A 20,725-nucleotide genomic window follows, 5' to 3' on the forward strand; every position below is an offset into this window, starting at 1 on the left:
TCAGGGTGTGAGCTGCACTCACCGCAACACCGAGCTGCCTACGACAACCTCGGTGAGAGACAAAGGAGCCCAGCCCGACCGCCGCCACCCAACCCGCTCCATTGTGCTACTCCCTGGGAAAACAAGCGAAAATCACAGCTAAAACTGCCCGAGCCCCTGAGCTCCAGACGTTGATTGTGCCCCCCCGCTGTGCTCTCCCCCTATGCACCCCAGTCACCGCAGCACTTGTCACTGCAGCCCACACCGAGCGCACAACCACCCTCTCCCCTCCGAGGAGGAGCAAGCCAGCGCCACGGCAGGCAAGGTGATGATGACACAAAGCTGGAACAGATCCCTCCGTGCTGCGTGGGATTGGCACTGCTCTGCCGTGCCAGGTCCAGCCTGCAGCGAGCTCCGAGGGGGGATTCGGTCTCCAGCTCTGCAAACCCCTCTGAAAGGCTCCCAAAGCAGGAACAAGGCACCACGAGGAAGTGAAACACCCCCAGCCCGCTCCAAAGGGATTGTGTGTTCCCCCTGGACCTCTGCTTTAAATGAACAGACAGAAATCAGAGACAGGCATTTCCCATTTGCCATCCCTGCCCTCCAGGGGGGTTGTGCCCTCTAGCACTTCACCACCTTCCCTCAAACAAGCCAGCCTTGGAAAGCCCAGGCTGGAGTCCCACCTCGACCCAGTGGTCACAAGAGATTTTTCCCCCTTTCTCTGCTTGCAAAGTAGCAGAACCTGGGGTTTTCTTTTCCAGTATCAAAACAGGAATGGAAAAACCTCGAGCTCAGAAGAATGTTCCTGCTCCAAGAGTCTTCCTGCAGGGCCTGGGTCTCTGGAGAGGAGGATGGAAAGGCCGGATGGCTGCTCTGTACCTGTGATTCTTCTCCACAGCTTAACAGCCATCGAGTCAAACCAAACCTTTCACTCCTGCCCACCACCTACAAACTGCCCCAAAGCAAGAGCCGGGGCAAGCAGCATCTGCTGCATACAGGATACAAACTGGAAAGAAGAGACTCATCCGCATCCATCCCATCCTGCCACCCCTTCCCAGCAGCCCTGAGCCCCTGATGGGCAGGAGCTGCAATGGGATATGGGGGGGTGCCCTACTCCTCCCCAGGGCACAAGCACTGCAGGAGCAGGGTGCAGTAACCCACGTACAAGGACTGCACACCAGGCAGCCTTCCTCAGAAGAGGAGGGTGCTGCTGCTTCCCTTCTCCTTCCACCCTTCCTTCATGGGGCACCAAAGCAGGAAAAGCTCTTCAAATGCAGCCATGTACAAGAAACCCCAACCCAGCATCTCCCTGCTGCCGAGACACGGATGGCAAACGAGTCTGAGCATCTTTAGAGCAAGGAGGGATGCGGGAGTGGGGAAAAGGAGGGGACGCCTCACCCTTTACACCCGAACGTCCCTCAGGAACTGCTGCCATGGGGAACAGACGAGGCACAAGGAGACAGGCCAGCCACCATGCACCTGTCTGAAACATCAAGAGCCAAAGGCAGAGGAAAGGATGGAGAAGCCAGAGGTGGTTTGAGGAGTGGGTCTGAGGAGGGTGAAGAGGTCTGAGCTGACAGCAGAATGGGAGCAGGGGGAGCCGCACACAACCACAGCCTCTGAACACCGCGACACAGAGCAGAACCACCAGAGGTGACCAGAGACAGAGCTCGGGGATGCTCTTCCCAACACACTTCTTGGGGGGAGGAGATAAAACCCGAAAGCCAGACAAAAGCTTTGTCCCATCCCAAGGGCCAGGTCACGTTTGCTTCAGCACTGACATCTCTCGTTAGTTCTCACCCCTCACTGACTTCAAGAGCAAGGAAGGAATCCGATGGTGCTCTCGCTGGCATACAAAGCGTTAAACCCCCTCTGCTTCCCATCACCATTTTCCACCGGCTCACAAGGGGACAAGGAGCACAAGGTGCTCCCCAGATACAGCCCTGGGCGGTAGCGCTTTCATCCCCCCCCCCCAAAATCCTCTCTAGGAATGCATGATCCAGCTCCAGCCATGCACTGAGTGCTCCTTAGCTGCTGTGGATGTGTTTTACACACCTGGGCTGCTGCATGCCCTGCATGGTGGGGTGCTGAGCAGTGGGGGACAGCCTGGAGGCATGGCCGGAGGAGCAGAGGAACAGCTTTGCCACACCAGTGACCGGGAGATAGAGGAGAGCAGAGGGTGGGAAGGATGGGAAATCAGTGGGGATAAGGAGACATCAACCGGGAAGATTTAGATTGGACATCAGGGAGAAATTCTTTAGTATGAGGGTGCTGAGGCGCTGGCACAGGGTGCCCAGAGAAGCTGTGGCTGCCCCATCCCTGGCAGTGCTCAAGGCCAGGTTGGACACAGGGGCTCGGAGCAAGCTGCTCCAGTGGAAGGGGTCCCTGCCCTGGCAGGGGTTGGATCTGGAGGAGCTTTAAGGTCCCTTCCAACCCAAACCAGTTTGATTCTATGAAAACGCAAGAGAACTGAAGCAAGATGGAAGGGAGGGAGGTGTTCAGAGCCAGAGCAAGGAAGTGAAGATTACATGGAGGAGACAAACCATGGAGCAGATGAAAACGGGAGAGAGCAGCCAAATTTGAGACAGATGGAGAGTGGGGAGCAAGAATGGGATGTTTGGAATGGGTCTGTATTTCAAAGCAGCGGCATTAGGGAGCGGGGGAGCTTGCAAGAGGGGTAGAGGCAGGGAAGATGGCTCTGTCATTTACATTTGTCTTCACAAGAGGAGCCAGAGCTGCAAACCGGGAGCAGGACTGATGCAGGTGATGGGGAGGGTCTCTATGGAGACCCCCAACAAGACTGAAAACACCCCTCTGGAAGGGTCCTGCACAGGCTCTGGCCCTCAAGTGCAGGGTTTTACCAGCAGATTCTGCACTTCTTGTCCCCGCGGGCTGTTTCCCAGTGCCTTGCAAGGAAAGTTAAAGCGAGGGGTTTCTGACAGAACAAACAAACAAGGAGTGAATTATATTCCATTTCCCCGTCAATAACTTCTCCCCAGCCCAGTCGTCTTATCATCATAAAAAGTCCATTAAGCAGTAATTGGGGAGGCAGCAGAACGCGGGGCTGGGCCGCGGAACACGAGCGCGCTCGCTCCCCAACTGGCCTTTTCTGGGAAGGCAGACAGGATAATTATAGGCTTCAGACAGAGACTTCCTCTTACTGTCAGCAGCTCCTGGCTCCCTTCAGGGAGAGGGGACCGGCGAGGCTGGGAAGGGAGGGTAAAAAAAGACCAAGGATGTTTTTTTAGAAGCGAAATGCTTCCACCTTGCCATTCCCCTGCTGCTGATCCACCAAAGCCTGCACCCACCTCAGCAAAGCTGGGCTATACAGGGCTGCAGGCAGGTGTGTTCCCTGCTGGACACAGGGGAATGGCACTTGAAAGACTCCCCCCCTCCCTTGCCCCAGAGAATGAAGGAGAGCAGTGAGGCTATGACCCAGCATGGGATTTAACGTGAGCAGAAGACGGGTGAGACAGATGGAGAATTCATTTCATCCCCCTTTGCTACCCTGGCTGTCCAACCACCCCAATGCCTGCTCCTTTCTCACACCAGCCTGTGCTCCAGCTCGCACCCTGCCCCTCAGCCTGGGTGAGGCAGCACACCTTCCATAGCCAGCACCCTACCAGGCTGTTCTTGCCAGGAGGGTTGTCATTTCAGGGATCTGGCACATCCATACAGGCTCCTATCTGCAACTCACTCAGATACAGACCCTTTGGAAAAGGAGACTGAGCCTGCAGCAGTGCAAGCAGGGTAAGACTGAGGCTACCAAAGATCTATTCCTAGTTCTGACACCCAAGGTGAGAAATCCACGTTACCCTGCCTGCTGGAGGGGAAGCATAATCCTTCCTTCTGGTCTAGTTTTCGGAGATGGAACCAGGCCTTATCGCAGGGGAACAGCAGCTAGCATGAAGTCATCCAGCTTCAGCAGGAATTCTCCAGGCTACCATCATACATCCATATGTATGGAAGGGATCCACCTCTCTCCATAGCACACAGGGTGTTTGTCACTGCCACGGATCAGTCACAAATCCAGTGCCTGGCACCCATCATAAAGCAAAAGAGCACCCAGGAAGCCCTCAGACCCGAGCACATCCTACCCAATGAGAGCGGAAGGATCTCCCTGGCTCGCTGGGTGATGACCACAGGAGGCAGGCTCAAGGTGATCTTTAACTGCTCATCTGCAGAATACCTCCAGTGTCATTGTATGCACCCATTCCAACAGATCCAAGCCCAGGCTGAAGATCTGGCACTCACCGGCACGCTCCGCCTGATGAATAAACCCAGCAGCTCCATGGAGGTGAGGGAGGAAGAGGACGGAGCCAAATTAATTTGACTTTATTAATTAACCCCCCCACCAAGCCTCCTCACCCCACTGCTCTATGGGGGCTCTGTGTGTGTTGGGGGGGAGCTATGCTCATTAATTATGCAGAGAATGCAAAGCTATCTGCCTCTGAATGAGCTGCAAGTGAGGAGGAGCCCGTTCGGAGCGGCAGAGACGGCTCCCCAAGGCAGCTGAGATTCCTCTTGCAACTTCAAAGGACAATAAATTATTCAGCGCGCTTGCGCCGGCCGCACGCTCTCACACTCTCTCCCCTTCTCAATTTTATGCTCCTGAGTCAATTAAAGGTTTGCAGGACTCGGGGAAACTTTGTGGAATGCTAAACCACGCGCAGCTCCTGCTGGTGAGCTGGGTTTGGTTCCTGCCTTCTTTCAAGCTTTGCTTTTCCTCTTGGCCTCAAAAGGCAACAGGAATGATGCTGTGCATTAGAGATGAAGCTGCCAGCACCGGGTTTAAGTTAGCTTGCATGGTAGAGCGATGTTTCATGTCTGCAACAAGCAAGACGGGGCATGCTTCACCTTCTGTGCGCAATGCTGCTGTGAAAACAGGTCAAGCCATATTCCATGTCAACTGTGTGAATCGCTCATTGCAACAGCCCCTTTCAAAGTCCTAGGGGTAGATGTCCAGACTGTATTCCTAATGCTGTCTCCTGGCACTCTCCAGGTCCAGGTTAGCTGCGCTCTCCTCCACAGTCACGCTGTTATCTGCTGTGCCCTTGGACGGAGCGCGTGGCTCCTCTGCCAAGCCCTAACAGGGCTGTTTAACGTTTGCAGTATGAGAACCCCAACCCAAGCCGGAGCCTGATTACACCGGACATGGCCACAGAAGTCCCTGCTCAGAAAAGCAAACCTGGGCAGCCAAAGGAGGGTTGAGAGGTGCAGCCACAGAGCAAGGATGCTCCCGTTCAGTGCCCACTGATGGTTCTGCGTGCAGCAGATGGCATAAAACGTGACTGCGTTCACGAACTTTAACAATCCCCCCAAATTAAAGGCAGCCGCAGTGCAGGGAACATCACAGCAGCTTTCTAAGGTGGGAACTGGGACCAATTAAGTTGCAAGAGAACATCCTTGACTGGAGGGGAAGAATGGCACAGAGTAAATCAAACTGTTCTTCAGAGATTGTGTCCCACAGGCCAACCCGAGCCCGGATTCCATCCCACACACACTCAACAACGACATTCCTCTGGTCAGGCGGCCTTCAGACGCACTCTGCTTGCCTTCTAAGAATAATATTGGGCTTGCCAGGCCACACCAAGGGTGGGAATACCCTCAGAGATTCCCTTTAGTGACCCGGGAGATTCCTATCTCACTGGTCTCAAAAAGACACAACCACAGAGCCCCTGGCAAGCAGATGAAAAGCTGATGCGAGCCAGGGTCTTGGGGAGATAACCAATGCAAGAACCGAGTGAAAAGGACACCCAAAGCAGAAAGTCACACAGGAATAAGTATTGGCTTCCTGGTAAAGCCTGACCCAGTGTGAAAGCCCTCACTCTGGCACCCAGGTCTGGTGAAGACACACCTCTCCTCTCTCACACATACTCCTAGATGACATTCCCACACAGGGCGCTTGTTTACCCAACAAACAGATGCTCTTTTCCCCTAACTTAACCATCTAATGGAGCTGAGCAGCAGGAACCTCTGCTTGGGAAAAGATCCTTTAACACGAGACACCCACGACTGGGTCCCAAGCACCCGTGGCTGCTGCTGTCCCCAGGTGCTCCTCAGCAGGCATTAATCTAATAAGCATTTGCAGTGAGGGGCACAGCTGAGACCTGGGAGGTGACAGCATCTCCTGCCCCCAAGGAAGCGCTTTCAAAAGATGACTTATTTCCTCTCCAGTTCCTATAGGAGGCACACAGAAAAGAGCCAAAGAGCTGCATCACTCAATCCAAGCAGGGAAGGTTTAATTTCATCAGGCACTTAAACAAGGTGACACAGAAGCTTAATGCAGTGTCCTTGAGTGGGATGACAACCAGCCCAGAACCCTCAGCAACCACAGCCTGGGTGGCAGCTGGCAGATGGAGAAGGCAGCAAAGGAAAGGGCAATGCAGAAACAAGGACAGCAAGGCTTCTCCTTGCCTACATGGGGAACACAAGCAGCAAGGAGACCTGGGAGGGAAGCAGGGATCTCTGCCTTCGAGGAGGATGCAATTCATATGCTGCCTCCTCTTGCATACCATGATGACTCTATTGCTGAAGGAACAATGTGCAACACTAAACCCATCACCTGCCAACTGACCACACAACCTCCTACGTGTCCCCACCTTAACTTCTGCACCCCCTTCAGCCCATATCCATGGGGAAAAAGCCTTTTTGCACTATCCCCTTGGCTCCTGACCCCCAGCAGCCACATTGTCACATACCTGAATTGCTTGTGGGGCAATCCAGCCTCCCCTCTTTTCAACATCTTCCTTCCCTTAGGCCACTGCTGTTGAACTTTCACATACCAGTCTCAAACACTCATAAATGGAGCAGCTTTCTCCCACAGTGGAGGAAGATTCACTTCTCACTGATGTCGTCTTAACATGTCTAAGATGGAGCTCCCTTGATTTTCACTACCATCTTATCTGACAACTGCTGTCTTGGCCAATAACAGATCAAAGCCAGGACCTCCAGAGCCAAAAGCTCTGAGCTCTGCTGCAGAGGCTAATCCTCTGTGGATAAAAGCATGGGAGGGACCATTCAGCAGAGAGGAGTCAGATGCATCTCTAAGTTGCTGGGATCTGGATCTCAGTGAGACAAGCCTGCAGCCAGCCACCAGCTCCTACATCACATGCCACGGAGCACACACATTCCACACATCTTCCTTCATTGCACCAGCTCCCAAAACAGTGCTGCTTCATCAGCCTGAACGTGGACACGCTGAGAACACTGGGGGTCTTCAGCCTGGAGAAGAGAAGCTGCATGGAGACCTCAGAGCAGCTTCCAGTGTCTGAAGGGGGCCACAAGGATGCTGGAGAGGGGCTCTGCATCCTGTGCTTCCATGACTGTGACCTGCTCGAGCTCCAATCCCAACCCACCACACGCGTTTTCCACCCTCTCCACCAGCCCCACACGCGTGGTGCAGCCCCTGCTGCCATCTGCTGCCAGGCTCCACGGATGCTCTGCAGCTCACGGAGCACGAGAGCCCCCCGCACACATAGGCCCAGCATGAATGACTCTGCTCTGCAAATTACCGGTGGAGCAAGGGCAACGACAAGGGAAGCGAGCCAGGGCAATGCGTCATCAAAGGGGCTTTATTCTCTTATTTTGTCAACTGCAATTTAGATTTAATTATTTATGGTAATTCTTCAGAGTGCGCTGGTAAGCGGTCTGTAATGTCATTTATAAAAGGAAGAAAACCTAAGTAATAACTAATGTTTGCGACTGCATCTGCTATTAAATCTTTGCTGGGGTGGAGAGAGCCACACACCAGCCTCCTGTGTATGCAAAGTACCAATTAGCAAAGCACTATTGTAAAATGCAAAGGTTTAATCAATGGGGAAAATCCACTTGAAAACAGTGAGCATGCTGATTTCAGTTATCAAACCCACTGCATTTCTATACAGTAAGTAGCCTTTTATCTGCAACTGAGGAGCACTCAGGAGTGGGTACGGTGCTCCTCCAGGTAGCAGAGGAGGGCAGGAGAACCCGACCACTGCCCCAAGGCCCAGCCAAACGCACTCTGCACAGTGCTGGCAGCAAACATCCCATCCAGCTCCAGCCACCAAGACTCATTTGGCCTATGCACCGAATGAGCTGTTTCAAGGTGCTCACTGCAGAGGTTTCATGACTCAGGTTAGGTCTGACTGGGATAAACAAGGCTTGGTTCTGTGCCCAGGTCCAGCAGCCATTTGAGAAACTATTCCCTTCAGCAGCCCCATATCCACACCTCATCTGTCCATGCTGTTGGGTTTTCTCCCAGCTGTGCAGCACATCTGGGCACAGCTCTTAGGGAAGGCCTCCCCTAACTCACTGCAGCAACGTGGATTAATGCTGCTTGTACAACCAGCTGAACCCTTAACAAAATAACACATTCCACTTAATGAGAGGCCATTGAAAATAATCCTGGAGGGAGCAATTCCCAGGTCTGCGGCTGCCCCTGACCATACAGAAAGCGTCCATACACAACCGAAGAAAAAGAGAAGAAACAGGTCTGCTTTCTACCTCCCAGTGACCGTCCTCATCAGCTTCCCAAGGAAGAACAGCAGGCAGAGAGTGGTGTGGTGCTTTGGGGTTTTGATTTCAATGGCAGTTTCCTTTAAATAGAACGTTCCTGCCATGGAAAGATTTAAATCCCTGACTGAGATCAATTAGCCTGGGAAACAAGGGAAGTATTTTAATGGCCCTTTGATTGCAGAGGCCACAGCTCCTCCAGCGCTGCACTGGAAGAGGAGGCAAGTCCCAGCTTGCAGCCCCATGTTTTGCTGCAAGGGGAGCTGGGGAGGTGCTGCCCTGCAGGAGCTTCCCAGGGCTTTCCTACCTGCGATGCTGGGCTTCCCACGCCAGCAGGGACACCAGCCCAGGGCAGCACAGACCCTGGGGGCTGCAAAGCCTTGGCAGCCCCTCTGCTGAATTAGGGCAGGAAATGGGGTCAGCGCCGTGGCAAGCACCAGCCAAATGGAAGGCAGCCAAGGGATTACACGAGAGGCAGTGTGAGAGAGCCCAGGGCCATCTGATGGGAGAGGACACTGTCAGAACAGAGTGACGGCTCCTCACACAGCCTCTGCAGTTGTGACACACAAAGCTGTCTGCTGTTTGCATGCCTCAGTGGGGAGCACTGCAGACCGGCCCCGATGCTCCTGACTGCGCTCTCCAGGCGGAATTCAGCTGCCCCTCCAAGATGAGGAGCTACCAACTCAGCAGCAGCAGCAGGCAGACAGCAAGGGCCATGGGGCAATTCCAACAACCAGCATCCCCAAAGGCAGACAGGTCAGCGAGGTGCTGAAGTGCTCTACAGGTCAGGAGAAGAGACCATGTTCGGCCCAACTTCAGCTGCAGCTCAAGCAGGTAAGAGCAGCCCCACCGTGGACACTGCATCCTGCAACCGCAATGTTCCCTATCTGTGAGCAGCAGGAGTTAGAAAACCACAAAACCTCCCCGTTCAGGATCCAAGGACACTGCAGAGCTACAGAAGAGAGAAACTTGGCTGCGAGCAGCAAGGTGTCTGCTGAGCAGTGACAGATTCCAGCAGAGCTTGGGCCACACAACTGGTGCCTCCTGCGTGTGCTCAGCATCAGCCCTTCCTGAGGGCAGGTTTCCACCACAAGCTCTTTGGAGCAGCCACACAGTACATGGGATCTCCCAGCTCTGCTGGAACCTCTGGGATCTCACCCCACAGAAGACAAGGATGGACAAGATGCTTGTTCCTTCCCAGCAAAACCAAACCCATGGGAAAACCAAAGCCACGGAGCCATGATTCTGAGCAGCCTGGATCCTGCAGAGTGCTTACTCCCAGCAGTGAGCATCCAGGGTTTGGGGTACACTTAAAAGGACCCCAGTTCTCACAAGCATGCAGCCATCACAGGATGGGATTCAGGGTACTACTTACACAGACAGGCACCTGCACACACATGAACTCTCCATCTGCGCCTGCAAAGCTGTGCTGCTTGCTTTGAAAACAAGAGCAGAGCGCTTTAGCCAAGAGTATTACAGCAAACCAGTGGCAAGAATGGGGCCCCGGAGCCCTCACATGGGATTTGCCACTAAGCATCCCCTCTACTGCATAAAGAGGCAGGAATGGAGATTCCTGCTTTGCAATCTTCTGCTTTTGGAGGGGTCAATGGAGCCTACCTACCACCAGTGCCCATCTTCACAAGCCAATGAGGCCTCTTGTTCCAGCTGGGCCCAGGTGGAACACAGCAGCTCCAATGGTAGCTTGACCATCTACCCTAGGTGCTCATAGCATTAACCATGTATCCTGGAGGCTCAGAGCCCTAACCATCTACCCTAGGTGCTCATAGCATTAACCATGTATCCTGGAGGCTCAGAGCCCTAACCATCTACCATAGGTGCTCATAAAGAACCCACAAGGGCACTGGCTGCAACATCCTGGATGAATACGTGGGCAAAAGGCTGGTGCCAGGCTCCTTGCTGCCAGGCCCTGCACTGTCCCTGCTACTCCAGACAGCAGTGGCTCAAACTGGAGCTTTGTGTCTTTGTGAACACCAGCGGCACCACCTGAGGTCCAGGCTGAGCCACAGCTGCACACCAAAAATGTGACCCTAGAACACATCTCCCAGCAAGAGCAGGATCCGCTCATGGTGATAAACCCCGATACCAAAGTGATGACACTGAATGCTGTCACAGGCTGTGCTGAGCACAGCAGCCCTCTCACCAGCTCCAAGCAGCTTTGTGGGGAGGCAAAAAAGCCCTGATCCCATCAGCTTGGCAGAATCTATTCCCCACTGATCCCAAGTGATCAGCTTCCATGTTGAAGGAACATTACATTGGAGTCGATGGAGATTTTCACTTGGGTTTTTTTTGCTTCTCCTTTTCCTTTTTTTAAAGCAAGAATTGAAAGGCAGCAAACCTAAAACTGCATTAAACTGGACTTGGTTCACCCAGGGGAAGCAGAAAGGTTAACGTTCTCCATGCGGATGCTGTTTTGAATCCAGCCCCAGCAAGGAACGCCACAACAGTCACTAGTGTCCAACATGCCTGAAGGGCAAGAGGAGAGGACAACATGGGCGAGCCGGGGCTGGGAGAAGGGGAAAGAAGCAGCAGGAGCTGCCAGGCTCTTCCCTTCTCCCTGGTCCTGTGGCAGCTTTGGGGGCAGCCTGCGCTGGCCGGTTCCGAGCAGGGGAGCAGCAGTAACTTACTTTCAGCTACGCAGCCTACGAGCAGCACAGACAGGAGGTTCAGGAGGGAGACCAGCGGAGACATCCCAGGGCTGGGAAGGATCCTCATCCTCTGCAGCGGCCTTCAGCCCCAGCCGGAAGGCTCCGGCTCAGCAGGACCCGCGGCGTCTCCCCAGCGTTGTCAGCACCTGCGGAGGCACAAAGGCACTCAGAGGGAGGAAGGAGGGAAGAGGAGCCCAGAGAGAGCCCAGAGAGAGCCCCCCCCTCCCTGCGGGGGGAGGCCAGGCAGCCTTCGCCTTGGTACCACAAAGGACTCGGGTCAGACGTAAGGAACCCGCTCCCTGTGAGGGTGCTGAGGCGCTGGCACAGGGTGCCCAGAGAAGCTGTGAGCACTGGTGAGCTCCCATGCACACCCTCACAGCGCAATGAGGAGGCACCGACTGCCAGAGCCCGTGTTTGAGGCTCAACTCCCATCGGCTTCTGTGCCCCCCAACATGCGAGGAAGGAGCAGTGAGGGGTGAAGGGGTCTGAGCCAACAGGGCCCAGGCACCCCCCAAAAGGGCACAGGGCAGGAAAGGAATCCATAAACCTGGCACAGGAGGAGCCGTGCAGAGGGACTGCAGGCTCTGTGCTGTGCAGCTCCCATCACCCCAACCACCCACCCTGACCCTCAGCCCTAGGATCAGCATCCTGAAGGCAAACGCACGCTGCCAGGTCTCCCGGGATCCCTACCATAAGCTGGGATCACAGCAGCTCTCCTGCATGTCCCACAGTGCCCGGTGCCTCCACAGTCCCTATGCTGCCCGGTGCCTCGGCTTCCACACACACAGAGGATCTGCATTACAGAGCTAACACAGAACTGGCAGAGCTAAAACCTGGAGCAGGAGGTACCACTGCTGACCCTGATGGATCCTAAGGCGCATTCCCATGGAGACAACGCCTGGCTCCAACGAGCTGCCTGCTTGCAGTTTTATCCTGATCCCTTTTCAAAGCTGGACTGGCATTAAGGGAGCTGTATTGTTAGCAGCTACCCCAGGCCTGTGTGTCAGCACTGGGAAACGCTTCATCCTTCAGTGACAGAGGTGAGCTTTGCCCCAGAAGGGCTGAAAATAGAGTGAAAGCTGCAGCCACAACCTCCTGGTAAGGTCAGCAGCTGAAGAGGCTCCTCCATGAGCCGCTGAGCACCAGAACATTGGGATGCAGTGGTGTGAAGGATGCTCTCAGATGTGCATGGATTCCTTCCTGCCATCGGTTACCCCAATTAAAAATCAAACCCAGGGTTTATCACCTTTTGGAGAAGAGCCAGGTAGGGGATATTGTACAGGATCAAAGGCTTTCAAAGCACTAAGGGGATAGTGAGGTTGCTTAAGCTTTCTGATACACATCAGGGTAAGAGACCGTTGGGACAGGCAGGGTGAAGGGGCATTTTAGTCCTTTTCTGTCCTGTTAACTCTCCATGGCTGGACTGGACAGAATGAAAAGCAAAGGCAGGATAAACACGAAGCCCTCGTATGTACTCGGCCCTAAAGAGCAACTTCTCAGCAACAGCTTTGGACTTGCCCTTTGAGGTTTACAAAGCCTCTGCTGTGTGCTCTGTGTTAGCCCAGCTCCATCGTGCTTCGGCGCTGCCTTGTGCAAAGCAAGCAGAAATACTGATACTGTCACAAAAAAGAGACCAAATTGGGATTATAGCACTAGGAACCTCTTCAAATGTTTGCTCTAGACACACTCAGAGGAACACAAAGGCTCCAGCCAGACTTAACACGGGGATCGCAGGGTTCCAGGGCACAGAACAACGCACTGGGGTTTCTTTTGTTGTTGTCAGGGGCGAGCAGAGACTGGGAACGTTCTGAATAGCTGTGATGGGAACTGCTCATTAAACTGGGGACGTGGTGGCAATGCCAGCACAACAAATGGGACCGTGATGCTGTTCGCTGGCTCTCCCTTCTCCAGCCATGCAGCTCCTAGCTCCCACCAGCGAGGCTGGAGTCAGAGAGAGCATCCTCCCAGCCACATCGGTTCTCTCTGGCACCCCTCCCAGGGCAGAGCAGTGCAGAAGATCTTGGTTCTCTTTATCAGAGCAATATCCCCCTTGCCACAGCTCCAGTAAATGCCTCCAAACACCAACTTGAGCCTCATCGGCTCTCCAAATGCAGCACCAGTGACCCTCCACTGCACTGCCCCATGCAGCACCCCCCAGGATGCTGGAGCTGAACGCAGGCACATGAGGGAGATGCTCCAGCCTGGCAGCTCTGCTCCCCACACCTAGCACAGCTCTTCATGCTGTAACGGGCTCCGATAGAGAAGGTCTGGTAAAGGGGATACAGCAACAGCTCCAAGATTAGAGAAGGAGACGCCAGAGGGTGACACTTCCGCTCCGGTGCTAATGTGCTTCCCGAGCCCTTGATGGAGACAGAAAGGGCTGGCAGAGATATTAGGACATGTCAGCTTCAATCCAGCAACTCATCCTTCAGAGCAGGTCCGTCACTGCCTCCCTGCCCCTGGCTATGGGATTTTCAGGACACCAAGATGTGCACCCACCTGGATCCCTCACGGACAGCAAGGAGAGGCTGGGACAGGAGCTTGCTCTGCTTTCCTGGCAGCACCCTGGCAACAGGGAGACTGGAAACAGACCCTAATCCTCAGCACAGAACATGCCCCATGTGGCAAGCCAGCCGCCATGCAGCAAGGCTCTCCTGCCCTCCTGGCAGTGCCGAATTCAAGTGGGAATGGCTTTGAGGAATGCTCAAACCACGAGGGCTCTATCCCCGATCCTCTTCCCCTCTGCTTACCTTGCCTATGCTCCTGGAAGCAGGTCTGCATCACTCCTGCCTGGCTGCTGAGCCCCCAGCCAAGGCCCTGGCACCACACAAGCCAACATAATGGCAGTTTCCTGCACTGCTCCACGGACCTGCAAACCCTCTCTGAATGCTCTGGCACAAGATCTCCTGCAATGTAAGCAAGCCACCTAATAGACCTCAATCCTTGCTAAAGAATGCAATTAAGCGAAGCCGTGGCCCCCCGTGGGGTCAGATTTGTGCTAGATACGGTCACATTTCAGGAATAAGATTAATTCTTACAGGAAAAGGGCTCCTGTAAGGCATTCATTCTGTGCACGGCCTAATCTCCAGCCCAGCTCTGTCTGCACAAGCGTGCACCTCATCAGTGCCCAGCACAGGATCTGCACGAGCGCTGTTAGCAATAACAGAACTGAGCAGCATTGCACTGTGGCTCCTGCAGCCAGCATGGAGCGAGGGAGCCAAGGGTGCAAGGCACAAAGGGGGAAATGCTCAGCAGCACCCACATTTCTTAAGAGCTTAAGTTCCCCTGAGAGTCAAAGGGACTTAACTTAAGCCGCTAAGATGCTTGTGAAGCTTTTCCTCCCATTCGGACACCCAACTCCCCTAAGCCACTTTGAGGGGATACAGGAGGAGGGGGCCCGATCTCCAGAGCAGTTTGGCTGGCCTGGTCCTCACTGCTTCAAGAGGAGCCTGGGGGAGATGCTGCAGATACAGCTGTGGGGATGGGTCAGCCCTACGCAGGCATGTTGCCATGTGGTGCTTTTCCTTAGCCCTCACGCAGCCAGTGACAGAAATGTCAGTTCTGCGTTTAAAAACCCATAAACGCAGGAGGGAGGGACCATCCCTTCAGTTCAGATTCACTGGAATACAACTGGAAGACCAGTTGCACCACAGAAGCATTAGGGCTTCTCTTCTGTTTCAGCTGCCTGCGGAAGGGAGAAGGGTGACTTTAAAGCAATTCCCTGCAAAAAAGTTCCATCCAGATCCAGCAGATGATTAAACATCTTCATTTTCAGCAGCTGCTGCAGGAGAACGGCTCCCATTAGACATATCAATCGGAGCAAACACCTCGCAGGCAGAGGGCTGCGCCGAGGTCTCTTCTCCTCCCAGCAGCACCAGCTTAGTTTGTGCTGCGTATTAACCAAGGGCACTGGGTCACTTCATTTCCTCCCAGCAACCTCTTTATAGAGAGGAAGAAAAGCTTTTAGCACAACCACGAGCTCATTTGTCACCTCCCCTGGGGACGGGAGAGACCAGACTTCAATTTGCCACCCCATGCTCCTTGCTTGCTCCCATCTAACACCCTGCCCTGGGCAAACCCAGCGCTGCTGGGGCTGGGACCAGGAGCCAACGCTGGAGGCTTGTGCTGTGTGCCTGGATCGGGCCCAGGAGCCTATGTGGCATCTTCCACGGGACCAAGGAGATGCCAATGTGCCGTGCTGCCCCACGTGGGCCATGTCCTGCATTCAGGATGCTTTGCTGGCAAGTATGAGCCTCTTTTGTGGGGAAACAGAGCAAAAGGTGTGGAAGAGGCCCTGGGTGACATGGTTTAATGGGAGCACCTTGGCAGCACTGGGGTAATGGTTGGACTTGGTGATCTTAAAGGTCTTTTCCAACTGAGTTGATTCTATGAAGATGTGAGCATTGAAGGACTTGCTCCTAATGCTCATTTCCCCCTCCCCAGCCACTCTGGTGCTGACCAGCAAAGCCCTGTTTAATGGTGGGGAGAGCCCACAGCCAGCCCAGTTCCCTATCAGGCAGGAAAGCCTGTGATGGTGATGCCTCGGCTCGAAAAGCAGCCTTGAGCACACGAGGCTGCCATGCACCCATAGCACCAACCTTCAGTACACCTTGAGAACACAAATACACCCTGCCCACCAGCAAAGCTCACCTCGAGACTAAGCAGTGGCTCTAGGTGCCCCGCTCCAAGGGCTGGGCAGAAAACACCGAGCCCAAAAGACGATCCTGCCTGAAGAATGGGGTGTCCCATGGGGTATTGCCAAGCCTGGCTCTTCCCCTCTGGAAGCAGCCCCTCTTCTCCCCTCAAACCCAACTCCCAAACCCACTCCCCAGGGCAGGCCGTGGTGCTGGCAAACACAATTAGAGCAGCCAGTGGAGATGCTTCAGAGCTGAGCACCACTGTTTATCTAGCAGGGAGCTCCTTAGATCTTAAAATAATATTTACAAGAAAGAGGCAGAGTATTATCTTCCATGGGGAAACAAACACAGATGGAGAGAAAAAGAGCTTTGATCAGGGCTGTCTCGGTCCTATACGCTGCTTTTCATCCCCAGATCTCCAAGTGCTTTAATATGACAGTATTATCCCTTTTTACAATGTGGGAAACCAGAAGAAGCTGCACACTAAGGCAGTTCTCTGAGCATGAAGTGACACTGCACACACACACACACACACATACACATCCTTTTTCTTCCTTCCTCAGTACTTCTGGTCCTCCCATGAGCGCAAAATGCCCAGTGCTGTCCCCAGGCAACAAGCACAAGGAAGCCTGTGCTGGTGGCAGCTCCACAGCATGGCCAGAGAGACAGAGGCAATGCCAGGAGCATCCTCCTGGGCTGGAGACTTCTCCTCTGTGGCCTCCCCTCTCTGCAGCCAGGGCAGGGGCTGGGCTCTCCTCTGAGATGCACAAAGGCAGGGAAGCATCTGACCCAGGATCATGTATCTCCCCTCTGCCCCATCCCTTTCCCCTCGCCTGCACACGACCACACCATCCTTTAGCATTTGCCAACAAACCACTGCAGATCCGCACCACGCGCCTGACAGCACCCGCGGTCCTCAACAACTCCATTTCCTCGTGCTTCAGGGTAATCCTTGGTGTCTCTTTCCTTCTCTTCTCCAGGCCCCCAAGCCTTATTTCTTTATTTCAGGAGTCATTCATCATTAGCCCCAGCCCTGCTGCCTGACAGACTGCCTGCTCCTTGGGGCACGGGCTGCATCTCGCCTCCGCGCCCACCAGCGCTGGGTAAATGATCATCCGTCAGCCTCATCCCGCAGCATCCTCAGCACAACGGGATCACCTCCAGCTTCTGGGAGAATGCATCGTGCTCAAGAGACAGTCACTGACATCCCCTCCCAGGGCACCTGCACCCCACGCCGGGTGATGCTGGTTAATGCAACTGGTGGGGAAACAGAAGGCAGCAAAGCACCACCCAGGCCAGGAGCATGGGAGACCAGTCCCTGCCCATAGGGTCCCATTGCTCCGGGGCAGGACCGCAGCATCCTGCCCTCCTATTGCTGCAATGAGTTTGTGTCCAAACAAAGCATCTTTCCCCAGCCTTCAGCCCAAGCAGATATCAGAAAACAGATGAAAAATCGAAAGAAGAAAGAAATGGAGGGAAGTTAATTAAGAGCATGGGGCACTTTATCAGCTCCAGCTCAGAGTGCTGGTGCAGGATGTCACCAAGAACAACCTCTCATTATAGGCAATTGCTGATCGATCGCCTCCACTTGTTATCTTCATCAGCGCTCTGAACCTGACACAGAGCATGTGGGACCTGCACCATCCCGGTGCTCCCATAGGAGCTCACTGCGGGTGCAGCACCCCTCTGCCACCAGCATCACTCACGGACACCCCAGCTTCCTCCAGGTTTTACTCCCCAGGTAGACCCAGTCCTAACATGAGCTATGACAGAAATAACCCTTTAATCCCCAAACCGCACACAGGCACACCTCAGGCCAAACCCAACCCTCCTTCCATACATAACACCCTGCAGAACCTCAACCAAGCTCTGCAGACCCATGCAAAGGCCCCACTGAACCCCAAGCGGCTCCTGCTGCATAACATGAAGTTGGCTTGAGTTTACACTAAGAGAGAGGAAAACTTAACCCCCTGCGCATCCTATTTAGGGCCCTGCATGGCCAAGAGGGTACAGAGGTGCTTTCTCATTCTGGAAGAGAATTAAACCCCAGGGGCTGGGGCAGCTCAAGCCCACACACAGGCAAAAAAGCCTTGGGAAACAAAAAAGGAAAGGAACACGTTTCCTTCTATGGGCGGTACTTGACATGGCCACTTGTGTGCACGTCCCTGGGTAGCCAGGCTGGCAGATGACACAGGACAGCTGCAATCCCTGCATCCCTGTGCAAGGATGGAGGCACCTGCACTCACTGCTTTCATAAACACCAGTGAGAGGAAATGGAAGGAGTGAAGCAAACACACCAAGTTTAACCTAATTACTACCTGGTGGTAAATGAGAATCATCATGGCACCAGTGCAGCTGATGACCTGCTTTGTTTCCTCATCCCCCATAGGTTCAGCTGTGCTCCAGTTAGAAAGGCCTGGAAGCAGTGGTGGGAACGGGAGGCTGAGCCTGGCACAAACCACCCCACAAATCCCCCTGGAGCCGAGGCTGGGGATCCTGAGCCACAGTAAGAAGGATAAAGAGGTTTGTCTGCCTTGGCCCACATCACTGAGCTGGCTTCACCACCCCGGCTTAGGCACCAGCAAGTAAAGCTAATCAAGGTTCTTACCTGCCCTGCTCAGGAGCCCTGCACGGGAGGCCCCATCCCTGCACACTGCGGACATTCCGGAGAGGGACTCTTCATCAGGGACTGCAGCGACAGGACAAGAGGTGATGGGTTCAGCCTGGAGCAGGGGAGGCTCAGCTCGGATATAAGGGTGTGAGGGTGCTGAGGCCCTGGCACAGGGTGCCCGGAGAAGTGGTGAATGCTCCATCCCTGGCAGTGTTCAAGTGACGGAGTCGTGGGTGCCATGGTCTAGGGTGAGGCGTCCCTGTCCATAGCAGGGGGGTGGAACTGGATGTGCTTAAGTTCCTTTCCGACCCAACCCACTCCATGATTCTATGAACTCTAACCCATCACCAGCCAGCACACAGGGCAATGTGGCTCCTGCCAGCCCACCAATGCCTGTCTAGTCCAACCTGCCTTTTCCTTCAGAGTTCAATATTCCTCCATTCCCTTGCCAGGCGCTCCAGCCCTGCCAGCCAACACAGGGGGTTAAACTCCATAAAGAGGATTTGGTTTTGAGCTTGCAAGACAGAAGATGAGCAAATCCCTTCCCTTGCTCTGGCAGGAATCCTGTGTCTCAGACCCACCAGCCAGGGGAGATTAAGAAAGGAGCAGAGAAAGGAAAAAACCCATCCATCACTTACTGCCATGATCTCATCTGAACCCAAGAGCTAAGCTGGGAGGATGCTAGGTCACTGCCTGGGCTGGTGGAGCCCTGCAGACCAGCAGCCACCAGAGCAGACAGGGATCTCCTAGGATGCGCTGCTCGAGGTCAGCAACAGGGCCAGGAAGCCAAGTCCATGCTCGCTGCTTGCTCTCCCTCTGATTTCATTCTGGTCTGTCCATCTTAGGGAGCCTTTGGCTCTTGTCTTGTCCTTGTAGAGCCCCCAGCTCCAGCGGGTGCCTCCAGGACTTTAATGCATTAAAGAAAGGCCCCAGAACACAGCAGCGCGCTGCGAGTGGGGCCAGGCAGGGCTCTGCTGCAATCCTCCCCTTGGAAAGGCAAAACTTGCTGCTTCCTCCCCATGCAAGGGGAAAAGGGATGCAGGAGACAGAGCTGAGCCCCCTCTGCAAGCCCTTGGGGTTTACAACACGCTCTGCTTTTAGCAGCTGACCCACAGCATCCCACATCCCAGCCTCTCAGATGGTTCATTTATCCCCAGCAAATTCCTGCTGCATCCCACTCAACAGCCGCTTGTGCTGCCCCTTGCTCCAGCCATGCAGCGCGAGGACAAACCCACTGTATGGATGGACCCAGCATGGGAACAGGGAAGAAAACAAGGGGTGAGGGAACCCAAACACCTCTTATGGACAAACTCCATTCCCATTCACTGGCCTGAATTCCAGCCCAGCCCCTGAGGGTGATACCTCGTGGCCAGGGTGGTTCTCACCTAAGGGGGTTCAGTGCATCCAGCAACAATTAAAGCTTTTAACGATGCCCATGACCTTGCTAAGCCCAGAGCAGCCTTCACCAGTGCTCCCTGTGCTAATGACCACAGCAAGGATGGGTGCTGGGCTGCCTGCAGCATTTATGGCCCTCAGAGATTGCTCTTCCCTCCCCATCAGGATCCCCCCACGTGTGCTCCGGCAGCACCGTCACTGCTCTCCTCCCAGAGCATGGGCACGGCTGGGGAGCACCAGGGCAGGGTGCCAGGGAGGGATTGGAGCTTGGTTTTAAAGCCTCCCCCCAGCCCCTTCCCACCACAGCTCCAGCTCGAGTTCCCTCGTTAATCTAATTGTTCTCCTAATGAAGATCTGCAATTGCTCAAACATTAATTACCAACGGCAGCAGCAGCAGCAGCTGTGGAACAAGAGCTCCCTGTTCCTAATAATACGCTTCACACTTTTGCCTGCCACAGCTCAATTTAGCTTTGCGTAATTTGGCGAGGGGGAGATAAACAACCTCTAGCTATGGGGAGCAGGGTCTGCAGGCAACCCCCCATGGCCAAGGTGCTCTTGGAGCACTGTAAGGCCTTGGTTGGCTCCTCAAAACCCCTTTTTCTATTCCGAATGGTCCAGGGTGGTGCCTCCATCTCCATCAGCTTTCAGCAGGTGTAAAGAGCTCTGGAACAGCTGGACCAGCAGCAGCTGGATGCAGAAGAAGAGGTGCTACATCCCCATCCCCAGCGCAAAGCAACCAGCAAGAAAGCAAGAGGGAGGAAAACAAACACCAGCAGGATGAGCTCAGGCAGCCGGGAATGAGTCAGGAGCTGGAGGCAGAGGGAATGGGGAGAGTGGCTCTGGGGGGGTGAAACCAGCCATGGCTCCAGCTCCAGCTCTGGAGATGAAGGAAAACCAAACACAGAGGGCCAGAGCCAGCATCCTCACTGTGCTCTGGGGGGCAG

At 54.4% G+C, this 20,725-nt stretch overlaps 1 protein-coding gene across 1 annotated transcript in view; it reads right to left on the reverse strand.

Moving 5' to 3' along the window:
* The window catches only part of PTPRS (protein tyrosine phosphatase receptor type S), a 135,548-nt gene that overhangs the window by 76,962 nt on the left and 37,861 nt on the right, over positions 1-20,725 (reverse strand). Inside the window, exon 2 of the mRNA XM_061355854.1 lies at positions 11,118-11,284. Coding sequence (XP_061211838.1) covers positions 11,118-11,205 — 88 coding nt within the window. The 5' untranslated portion in view covers positions 11,206-11,284. The remainder of the gene's footprint in view (positions 1-11,117; positions 11,285-20,725) is intronic.

This window comes from Neopsephotus bourkii, unplaced genomic scaffold, assembly GCF_033783945.1.
Source record: "Neopsephotus bourkii isolate Nb327-2 ecotype Australia unplaced genomic scaffold, CSIRO-AGI_Nbou_v1 NB_838, whole genome shotgun sequence".
In the NCBI taxonomy this organism is placed as follows: Eukaryota; Metazoa; Chordata; class Aves; order Psittaciformes; family Psittacidae; genus Neopsephotus; species Neopsephotus bourkii.